We start from the raw sequence: 11525 nt of genomic DNA, 5'->3' as shown, positions 1-11525 counted from the left end.
TACGGAACTCTAGCTGGGTTTAAGTGAAGCCTGAGGCTACCACCCCCTATCCCTTATGTGAACCATTTAGGTAGCTTTGAATTAAATCGCAAGAGTAGAGTGAGCAAGGGATAAGTATCAGCATCTTTTTACTGAAAGATACAGTGTTTATCAATATCACCATGCACAGTTGCCTTAAGCTTTGTTCATCTATACTTGCCAGGAGGCATCCCCACCTAGAAAGAGAAGGCAGGCCTACAGAATAATGTCAGGCTACACACCAAAAAGTTCAGAGCTGGGTTTACCTTCCTGGCACCTAAATTCACAGTACAATTGTTTGTCAATATTATTATACCATCATACCATCATATTAAACTTTCATTTGTGAACCTAAATAGGTATCATAGGTATTCCCCCCCCCACCGCATTCATTATTTTCAGTGTTGTGCTTAAAGCATCATCATGCATGAAAGCTATTTTGTTTTTGTTTGAGATAGGGTCTCACTCTGGCACCCAGGCTGGAGCGCAGTGGCACAATCTCCACTCACTGCAGCCTCAACCTCCTAGGCTCAAGTGATCCTCCTACCTCAGTCTGAGTAGTAGGGACTACAGGCGCTCACCACCACACCTGGCTAATTTTTGTATGTTTTTTGTAGAGACGGGGTTTCTCCATGTCTCCCAGGCTGGTCTCAAACTCCTGCACTCAAACAATCTGCCCGCCTTGGTTTCCCAAAGTGTTGGTATTGATGACAGGCCTGAGCTGCTGCGCCTGGCCTGGAAGCTATTTTGAATAAGCAAATTTTTAAGTATTCCCTCTCTTTGCTCAAGTATCTTTTTTAGTAATACTTTCTTTGCCCACGCTGTCCTTCACTGGTTTATGTTTCTCCATAGCACTTACTTCCACCATGTTCTGCAACATTTTTTCTTTTTTTGGAGTCAGGGTTTACTCTGTCTGCAGGCTACAGTGCAGTTGCATGATCATAGCTCACAGCAGCCTCGACCTCCTGGGCTGAAGCAATTCTCCCACCTCAGCCTCCTGAGAAGCTGGGTCTACAGGCACGCACCACCACACTTAGCCAACTTTTATTTTTATGCTTGTCTTCACGCACTAAATGTTAGTTTCTTGGGGGCAGGGCTTTGTTTTGTTCATTGCTATATCCTCAGCATCTAAAACATATTACATATTAGATAATCAATATTTGTTGAATTTGCTGAAAAATTGCCACCATGATGCCATCATTTGGCTGCCATTGTAAGTTGATCAGGGAGTCTCACTGCAGCTTTTGAGATCAAGGATCTCGAAGGATATTTTGAAAACTAATTTACAAGGTTTTGTATAGTACTGAGATCAAATTGTATTCTAGGAAAGTAATAAAATCATCTTATAGCTCACACCTGTAATCCCAGCACTTTGGGAGGCCGAAGTGGGCGGATCATGAGGTCAGGAGATCAAGAACATCCTGGCCAATGTGATGAAACCCTCTCTCTACTAAAAGTACAAAAATTAGCCGGGCGAGGTGGCAGGTGCCTGTAGTCCCAGCTACTCGGGAGGCTGAGGCAGGAGAATGGCGTGAACCCGGGAGGTGGAGCTTGCAGTGAGCCGAGATCGTGCCACTGTACTCCAGCCTGGGCGACAGAGCGAGACTCTGTCTCAAAAAAAAAAAATCTTACTGCATCTGAATAAGTTAATATTACCACTTTAGAATTTAGGACTTTCATATATTTTAATCCTCATTTGATTCTCGTAGCAAACTTCATAGATGAAGAAAGATTGAGCAGAGAACATTAAGTGATTTGTCTAAGTGGTTATTGTTAATGGCTAAGTAATAACAGGGAATTCCATTTTTTTTGTTTCGGTTTTTTGTTTGTTTGTTTGTTTGTTTTTTGAGACGGAGTCTTGCTCTGTCACCCAGACTGGAGTGCAGTGGCCGGATCTCGGCTCACTGCAAGCTCCGCCTCCCGGGTTCCCGCCATTCTCCTGCCTCAGCCTCCTGAGTAGCTGGGACTACAGGCGCCCGCCACCATGCCCGGCTAGTTTTTTGTATTTTTTAGTAGAGACGGGGTTTCACCGTGTTGGCCAGGATGGTCTTGATCTCCTGACCTCGTGATCCGCCCGTCTCGGCCTACCAAAGTGCTGGGACTACAGGCTTGAGACACCGCACCCGGCCTTTTGTTTCGGTTTTTTTTGGTGGTTGCTTTTGTTTTTTTTTTAGGAGAAGTCTCGCTCTTGTGCCCCAGGCTGGAGTGCGATGGCGCGATCTCGGCTCACTGCAACCTCTGCCTCCCAGATTCAAGCAATTCTCCTGCCTCAGCCTCTCGAGTAGCTGGGATGTGGCTGCCACCACGCCCAGCTAATTTTTGTATTTTTAGTAGAGATGGGGTTTCACCATGTTGGCCAGGCTGGTCTTGAACTCCTGACCTTGTGATCTGCCTGTCTCAGCCTCCCAAAGTGCTGGGATTACAGACGTGAGCCACTGTGCCTGGCCTGATTTTTTTTTTTTTTTTTGGTGTTTTTTGTTTTTTAATAAAAACATTCAACAAACATTAAGAATCTATAACCTAGGCCAGTCTCAGTGGCTCATGCCTGTAATCCTAATACTTTGGGAGGCTGACACAGGCAGATTGCTTGAGTCCAGGAGTTCGAGACCATCCTGACAAAAATTATGCGGGCATGGTGGCACACACCAGTGGTCTCAGCTACTCAGGAGGCTGAGGTAGAAGGATTGCTTAAACCCAGGAGGTCGAGGCTGTAGTGAGCCGAGATTATGCAACTGCATTCCAGGCAGGGTGACAGTGAGACCTTGTCTCAAAAAAAATCTACAGTCTGCCAAAACTATGTTAGTTTTCCGGTTTTCCACCTTGAACTGACAGCCCAAAGGTTGTTGTAAACAATTCCAGCTTTGCTTTATGTTTTTGTTTTTTGTTTTTTTGTTTGTTTGGAAGGAAGGAAAGAACTTTTAAAAATAAAATATTAGTTGGATATATGAGAATTTTCATAAAATAAATGCAAAGGAGAAGAATGGTACTACAGATCCTCTTGGCCAGATGTAAAAATGTTACATTTCAAGATCCCTAAAAGCTTCACACACTCATCTCCTCATCCCCTTAACCCCCAGAGGGAACCACTGACCAAAATTTTATCATTCCCTCATTTTCCTTTTATAGTTTTACTACATGTTTGATTTCCTAAACTAGATACTGGTTTTCAACTTTATACTATATGTATTCTTTGAGACTTTTTTTCATTCATCTGAGGCAGATGTTCTTACCTGTTGCTTTGATTCATTCTTTTTCCAATACATTCTGTGCATATTGAACTGTTGAGCTTTTGAGTCTGAATAGTCTTTTTTTTTTTTTTTTTTTTGAGACGGAGTCTCGCACTTTTTGCTCAGGCTGGAGTGCAGTGGCGTGATCTCGGCTCACTGCAAGCTCCGCCTCCCGGGTTCCCGCCATTCTCCTGCCTCAGCCTCCCGAGTAGCTGGGACTACAGGCGCCCGCCACCATGCCCAGCTAATTTTTCTTTGTATTTTTAGTAGAAACGAGGTTTCACCATGTTAGCCAGGATGGTCTCAATCTCCTGACCTCATGATCCGCCCGCTCGGCCTCCCGAAGTGCTGGGATTACAGGCATGAGCCACCACGCCCGGTCCCTGAGTCGCCTTTTTAAAATTCAGTTACAAAAACTGCCGTCAACATTCTTCTATATTCTCTAGGGGCACACAGACAAAAGATTCCCCCTGGGAACGTATTTAAGAGTGAAATTACCATATCATAGGAGGTATATGTGTTTAACTTGACTAAAATATGAAGAAATTTTTCAAAGTGGTTGTGCTGACGTACACTCCCACCAGCAGGGTATAAGCACTTCTGCTGCCCTTTATCTTCATTAACACTTGACATCATGAAACTTATAGTTTCTTACCAGTTTGGTAAATGTAAAATGCTAGCTCATGATGTTAATCATGCACTTCTTTGATGACTAATGAGACTGAGCGTCTTTTCATATGTTTACTGGCCATTTATGTTTGTTGTTCTTTGAGTGCCCTTTGACAGGTTTCTCCATTTTTCTATTGAGCGTTCATCATTTACTTACTGATATGTAAGAGTTCAGAATGCATTCTGAATACCAAACTTTTTGTCTGTCATGTGTATTGTACATATCACCAGTTTCTGAGCCTTGTATTTCCAATCAGTGTAGGCTGTTAAAAGACCAAGACAAACTCTTAACATAGTTGGATTTATCTCTTACTTTTTGATTTGGAGTGTGTGTGTGTGTGTTTGAGAAAGAGAAAGAAAGATTTAAGAAATTGTTTTCTACTTTAGGCTGATAAAAATATTGTATATGGTCTTCTAGAGATATTTTTCATTGTTCTTTTGAATCTGTCTTTAAACCATGTGGAATTGATTTTTTGTGTGTACGGGATATGGGGAAGAGATCTAATTCTGTTTTCCCCACATGTAGATAATCACCTGTTCAGCACTATTTATTGTCCACTCCCTTCTTTTCTCAGTGTTCTTTAGTGACCTTGCTGTGGTAAAACAGATTTCAACCTCTGCTTCTGGGCTTTCCATTCTATTCCATAGGCCAGTTTGTCTCTATGCTGGTGCCATTCCTTCTTATTATAGTTATTATAGCTTTATAATTTGTTATTGTATTACTTATTATTTATTAGTGTAGCTCTATATATATATATAAAACAAGTCCCTCTATCTCGTTTTTCTTGGGAGCATCTTGCCTGTCCATCAGCGTTTGAGTCAGCTTACCATGTCCCACAAAAAAATTCTTTTTAAATTTTAGTTATAATTGTATTGAATCTACAAATCAGTTGACATTTTATTATGAACCTTCCAGTCCATGAAGTTGGTATCTGTATTTTTTAAAGTCCTTTAGTGTCTTTGAATACATTTTTACTCATTTGCTTCATAAAAGGCTACCTATCTTTGGTTAGATTTATTCAGAGGCACTTTTTAAAAATGCTGTTGCAAATGGCATATTTTTTTATTACAGTAAAATATACATAGCATAAAATTTATTTTAAGCCCTTTTAGGTGTACAATTCAGTAGCATTAAGTATATTCACATTCTTGGAACCATCACCACTGTCCATCTCCAGAATTCTTCCATTATCCCAGACTTCAAAACTCCCTACCCGCTAAACTGTGACTCCCCATTCTCCCGTTCCTCCAGCTTCTGGTCGCTAGGGCTGCAGGCACAGGCCACAATGCCCAGCTAATTTTTAAATGTTTTTGTAGACAGGATCTCTCTATGTTGCCCAGGCTGGTCTTGAACTCCTGGCCTCAAGCCATCCCTCTGCCTTGCCTTGCCAAAGTGCTTGGGATTACAGGTGTTAGGCACAACACCCGGTTATTTCTTTTAACAGGTTAAGAATTATTTGATATCCAGTTCTGATACGAACTCGGGACTGATTCTGCTGCTCCTGTTAGTTCTTTCTGATGGTGCTTTGCTTTTCTGTATTTTATGATTTAAATTATGAACTTATTCCTTGGATGTTAATATATGCCAGATGCTTGCTGTCAATTCTAATTTAAGACCACTTAAAATTCTTCCCAAGGTCTTTGGAACCATTTGATAGAATTTGGGCTATAAACCCATGAGGACTGGTTTGTGGTTATGGCTTTTTGTTGTTATTTTGTGCCCCCAGGGCTGGGGGCTTTCACTAGGGTAATTTTTGTAATCCCCTAGGGAGGATTTCTAGCCCACCCATGCATTGTGAGAGTATATTAGGATCTTGGTTTTATGAGGAATCTTCTGTTAATTATCCCACCTTTAGTAGGCCTTTGTCCTATAATGCTGTAGAACTTAAACTTAGATTTTTACCTGCTTTGGCAAATACCCTCATTGTGAAAAGCCCTCTTTAGTGCTTCCAGTCAGTCACCAGTCCCTCTTCATCTTGGTTTTTACCTTCTTGCTGGCTTATCAAATTTTTTTTTTTTTGAGATGGAGTCTCACTCTGTTGCCCAGGCTGGAGTGCAGTGGCTTGGTCTCGGCTCACTGCAACCTCCACCTCCTGGGTTCAAGCGATTCTCCTCCCTCAACCTCTGGAGTAGCTAGGATTACAGGTGTTTGCCACCAAGCCCGGCTAATTTTTTGTATTTTTTTTTTTTTTAGTAGAGACGGTGTTTCACCATGTTATCCAGGATGGTCTCCATCTCCTGACCTCATGATCCGCCCACCTCGGCCTCCCAAAGTCCTGGGATTACAGGCCTGAGCCACCATGCCTGGCCTATATCAAGGCATTTTTTAAGGGGGGAAAAGGGTGATTACATTGTGTCAGTCATTTTACTTTATTTAATTTTAAGTGGTTTTTTGTTTGCTTTTAGTTTTGGTTTTGGTTTTGGTTTTTTTTTTTTTTTGGAGACAAAGTCTTGCTCTGTTGCCCAGGCTGGAGTGCAGTGGCGCGATCTCAGCTCACTGCAACCCCACCTCCTGGGTTTAAGCAATTCTTGTGCCTCAGCCTCCCAAGTAGTTGGGATTACAGGCACCCGCCACCAAGCCCAGCTAATTTTTGCATTTTTAGTAGAGACGGGGTTTCAACATGTTGACCAAGGCTGGTCTTGGAATTCTGACCCCAAGTGATCCACCCGCCTTGGCCCGCCAAAGTACTGGGATTACATGCGTGAGCCACCGTGCCCAGCCTGTATCAGTCATTTTAAATTATTTTCATCTGGAGTATATAAATCAGAGTAATGAATCCAGCACATGGCTAAAAATTCCCATATCATTTTACTAAGTCATTTCTAGTCATTTTGGAAAGGATATGTGGGGTTAAATGAACACCTGAAACATTCATAAAAATGAAATCAAGAGTGGCCTTTATAACTGGTAACGAAAGATATTTCTTTTTTTTATAGGTGTCAGCTGTGATGCATGTTTAAAAGGAAATTTTCGAGGTCGCAGATATAAGTGTTTAATTTGCTACGATTACGATCTTTGTGCGTCTTGTTATGAAAGTGGTGCAACAACAACAAGGCATACAACTGACCACCCAATGCGGTGCATATTAACAAGGGTAGATTTTGGTAAGTAATTAAAAATTTAATGAATTACATCATTTAGAATTGTATGTACGTGTGAAGAAGGAAAGGCGAAGTATTCTAAAACTCCCCAGCAGCATACCATGAGGCCCCAGATTCATCAAACATGAAATAAATCTTATCTTTTTTTTTTGGGAGATGGAGTCTCACTCTGTCACCCTGGCTGGAATACAGTGGCGCAACCTTGGCTCACTGCAACCTCCACCTCCCTGGTTCAAGCAATTCCCCTGCCTCAGCCACCCAAGTAGCTGGGATTACAGGCGCACACCACCACGCCTGGCTGATTTGTTTGTATTTTAGTAGAGACAGAGTTTTACCATGTTGAACAGACCCGGTCTCGAACTTCTGGCCTTAGGCTGTCCACCCGCCTCAAACTCCCAAAGTGCTGGGATTACAGGCGTGAGCCACCATGCCCGGCTTTTTTTTTTTTTTTTTTGAGATGGAGTCTTGCCCTGTCTCCTAGGCTGGAGTGCAATGGCCCTACCTCAGCTCACTGCAACGTCCACCTCCCAGGTTCAAGCGATTCTCCTGCCTCAGCCTCCCGAGGAGCTGGGATTATAGGCGTGCACCACCGTGCCCGGCTAATTTTTTGTATCTTTAATAGAGACGGGGTTTCACCATGTTAGCCACGCTGGTCTTGAACTCCTAACCTCATGATCCACCTGCCTCGGCCTCCAAAGTGCTAGGATTACAGGCATAAGCCACTGCACCCAGCCTTACTTTTATATACCAAGTAATTCTGTCTGTTCGTCTTAATCATAGTTTACTTGTTTAAAAAAACCATTCAGAAATACACACCACTGACAAGGTATGAAATAGAAGAGTGCTTCAGTAAAGAAGAAATATGGTCTGTCTTTTGTTCTTGCTATTAACACACAAATAATACCTTTTTTTTTTTTTTTTTTAAGTCAGAGTTTCACTTTGTCACCTAGGCTGAAATACAGTGGCCAGATCTCAGCTCACTGCAGCATCTGCCTCCTGGGTTCAAGCAATTCTCGTGCCTCAGCCTCTTGAGTAGCTGAGACTACAGGTGTGTGCCACTGTGCCCAGCTAATTGTTTTGTATTTTTAGTAGAGGTGAAGTTTCACCTTGTTGGCCAGGCTGGTCTTGAACTCCTGACCTCAAGTTATCCATCTGCCTTGGCCTCCCAAAGTGCTGGGATTATAGATGTGAGCCACCATGCCTGGCAGTAATAACTTTTGTAATGACCAGAAAGCAGATTGTTGGCTGGGTGTGGTGGCTCACACCTGTAATCCCAACATTTTGGGAGGCTTAGATGGGCAGATCACTTGAGTCCAGGAGTTTGAGACGAGCCTGGGCAACGTGGCGAAAACTGTCTCTGCACCTACCCCTCAAAAATACAATAAATTAGCTGGATGTAGTGGCACACATACATCTGTAGTCCTAGCTACATGGGAGGCTGAGATGGGAGGATCACTTGAGCCCACGTGGTTGAGGCTACAGTGAACCCTGATTGTGTCACTACACTCCAGCCTAGGCAATAAAGCAAGACACTATCTCAAAAAAAAAAAAAAAAAGGTTGTTTCCACAGTTGATTAGAAGACATTGTAAGAAAATATATAAATGTTTCATGCTATAATCTTTTTTAATTTATTTATTTTTTGAGACAGAGTTTCACTCTTCTCGCCTAGGCTGAAGTGCAATGGCGCCATCTCGGCTTACTGTAACCTCCACCTCCTGGGTTCAAGCGATTCTCCTGCCTCAGCCTCCTGAGTAGCTGGGATTACAGGTGCCTGCCACCATGCCCAGAAAATTTTTGTATTCTTGGTAGAGACAGGGTTTCACCATGTTGGCCAGGCTGGTCTTGAACTCTCGATCTCAGGTAATCCACTTGCGGGCCTCCCAGGGTGCTGAGATAACAGACATGAGCCACCACACCTGGCTTCATGCTATAATTTCTTACCTAGCCCCACACTTTTTGTCCTTTTTATTTCGGCCATCCTAGTAGGTGTAAAGTAGTGTCTCAGGTGGTTTTGATTTATATTTATCTGAAATATAAATTATGAGCATATTTTCTTATGCTTATGGGCCATTTGTATATCTACTGTGAAGAAATACCTAGATCCTTTGCCCATTTTTTAATTGGATAATATGTCTTTGTTATTGAATTGTAATAGTTTTTTATTCCATAGATAAGTGTTTTTATCTGATAGATGATTTGCAAAAATGTTCTCCCATTCTGTGGGTTGTGTTTTCACTTTCTTGGTGGTGTGCTTTGAAGCACAAAAGTTCTAATTCTGATAATGTCCCATTTATGTATTTTTTCATTTGTTGTGCATTTGGTGCTGTATCTAGAAAATCACTGCCTAATTCAAAGTCACGAAGATTTAAACCTATGTGTTCTTCTAAGAGTTTTATAGTTTTAGCTCTTATATTTAGATATATGACCCATTTAGAATTAATTTTTATATATGGAATGAGGTAAAGCGCCAACTTTATTCTTTTGCATGTGAATATTCAGTTGTCCCAATATCTTTTGTTGGAAAGACTATTCTTTATCTAATGCAATGTCTTGGCACTCTTGTTAAAGATAGGTTGACTGTAAATGAGGGTTTATTTCTAGACTCTCAGTCTATTCCATTGATCTATATGCCTGGTGTTTTTGTCTGTATTTTGACACAGAGTCTCACTCTGTCACCCAGGCTGGAGTGCAGTGGTGTGATCTTGGCTCACTGCATCCTCTGCTTCCCAGGCTCAGGCAATCCTCCACCTTCAGCCTTCCAAGTAATTGGGATCACAGGTGGAAGCCACCACGCCTAGCTGATTTTTTAATTTTTTGTGGAAATGGGGTTTCGCCACATTGCCCAGGCTGGTGTCAAACTCCTGAGCTCAACGTGATCTGCCCGCCTCAGCCTCCCAAAGTGCTGGGATTACAGGCGTGAGCCACCGTGCCAAGCCTATATGTCTGTCTTTATGCCAGTACTACACTGTCTTGATTTCTGTAGCTTCATAGTAAGCTTTGAAATCAAGAAGACTAAGTCTTCCACCTTTGTTCTTTTCAAGATTATTTTGGGTATTTTGTGTCTCTTTCATTTCTGTATTTTAGATTCAGCTTGTCAGTTTCTACAAAGAAGCCAACTAGGATTTTGAATGGAATTATGTCAAATCTGTAGATTAGTTTGGAGAGTACTGCCATCTTAATAATACTAAATCTGCTGATCCATGAACATGGGATATGTTTCCATTTATGTAGGTCTTTAATTTCTTTTGACACACTTCTGCAGTTATCACAGTATGAGTTTTGCACTTCCATTGAATTTATTCCTAAGAATAGATGGTCCCCAGTTTATGATGGTTCAGCTTATGATTTTTTAATCTTGTAGTGCAAAAGCAATATATGTTCAGTAGAAACAGAACTTTAAAGACATACAACCATGCTGTTTTCATTTTCAGTGCAGTCTTCAATAAATTCATAAAATAGGCTTCATTTTAGGTGATTTTGCCCAACTGTAGGCTTACATGAGTGTTCTGAGCACATTTAATGTAGACTAGGCTAAGCTATGACGTTTGGTAGGTTAGGTGTATTAAATGCATTTTCAACTTAAAATAGGTTCATCAAGTTTTAGGATATAACCCCATTGTAAGTCAAGGAGCATCTGTATTCTTTTACTGTCTTAAATGGAATTTTTAGCTTATGTATTTATTTTGAAATGGGTTCTCATTGTGTCACCTAGGCTGGAGTGCAGTGGTGCCATCATGGCTCATTGCAGCCTCAATCTCTCAGGCTCCAGTGATCTTCCCATCTCAGCTTTCCAAGTAGCTGGGACCACATGCACATGCCACCACAACAGACTGAAGTTTTAATTTTTTGTAGAGGTGAAACCTTGTTACGTTGCAAAGGCTTGTCTCAAACTCCTGGGCTCAAGTGGTTCCTGCCTCTACCTCCAAAAGCATTGGGATTACAGGCATGAGCCACCATGCTCGGCTGTTTTCTAATTTTATTTTTGAATTGGTCATTGCAACCATATAGACAAACAATTGATTTTTTTCCTATAGATCTCGTATCCCACAGTGCTGCTGAACCTCTTTATTTGTTCCAAGAGGGTTTTGTTTGTTTGTTTGTTTGTTTATTTTCTTTGAGACGGAGTCTCCCTCTGTTGCCCAGGCTGGAGTGCAGTGGTGCCATCTCGGCTCACTGCAACTTCCGCCTCCTGGATTCAAGCGATTCTCCTGCCTCAGCCTCCTAAGTAGCTGAGACCACAGGCATGCACCACGATGTCTGGCTAATTTTTATATTTTTATTTTATTTTATTTTGAGACAGAGTTTTACTCTTGTTCCCCAGGCTGGAGTGTAGTGGCACGATCTCAGCTCACTGCAACCTCCGCCTCCTGGGTTCAAGTGATTCTCCTGCCTCAGCCTCCTGAGTAGCTGAGACTTCAGGTGTGCACCACCACGCCCAGCTAATTTTTGTATTTTTAGTAGAGACGGGGTTTCACCATGTTGGCTAGGCTGGTCATGAGCTCCCGACA

At 42.0% G+C, this 11525-nt stretch overlaps 1 protein-coding gene across 1 annotated transcript in view; it reads left to right on the top strand.

Moving 5' to 3' along the window:
* Window positions 1–1206: 1206 nt before the first annotated feature.
* Window positions 1207–11525, top strand: part of LOC139359293 (E3 ubiquitin-protein ligase KCMF1-like) — a 33440-nt gene continuing 23121 nt past the window's right edge. The window contains 2 exon segments of the mRNA XM_071081917.1: window positions 1207–1231; window positions 6852–7019. Coding sequence (XP_070938018.1) covers window positions 1207–1231; window positions 6852–7019 — 193 coding nt within the window.

Source organism: Macaca nemestrina, chromosome 17 (genome assembly GCF_043159975.1).
Source record: "Macaca nemestrina isolate mMacNem1 chromosome 17, mMacNem.hap1, whole genome shotgun sequence".
Taxonomy (NCBI): Eukaryota; Metazoa; Chordata; class Mammalia; order Primates; family Cercopithecidae; genus Macaca; species Macaca nemestrina.
The sequence above is the reverse complement of the archived record's forward strand: the minus strand, read 5'-3'. Positions and strand labels throughout refer to the sequence as shown.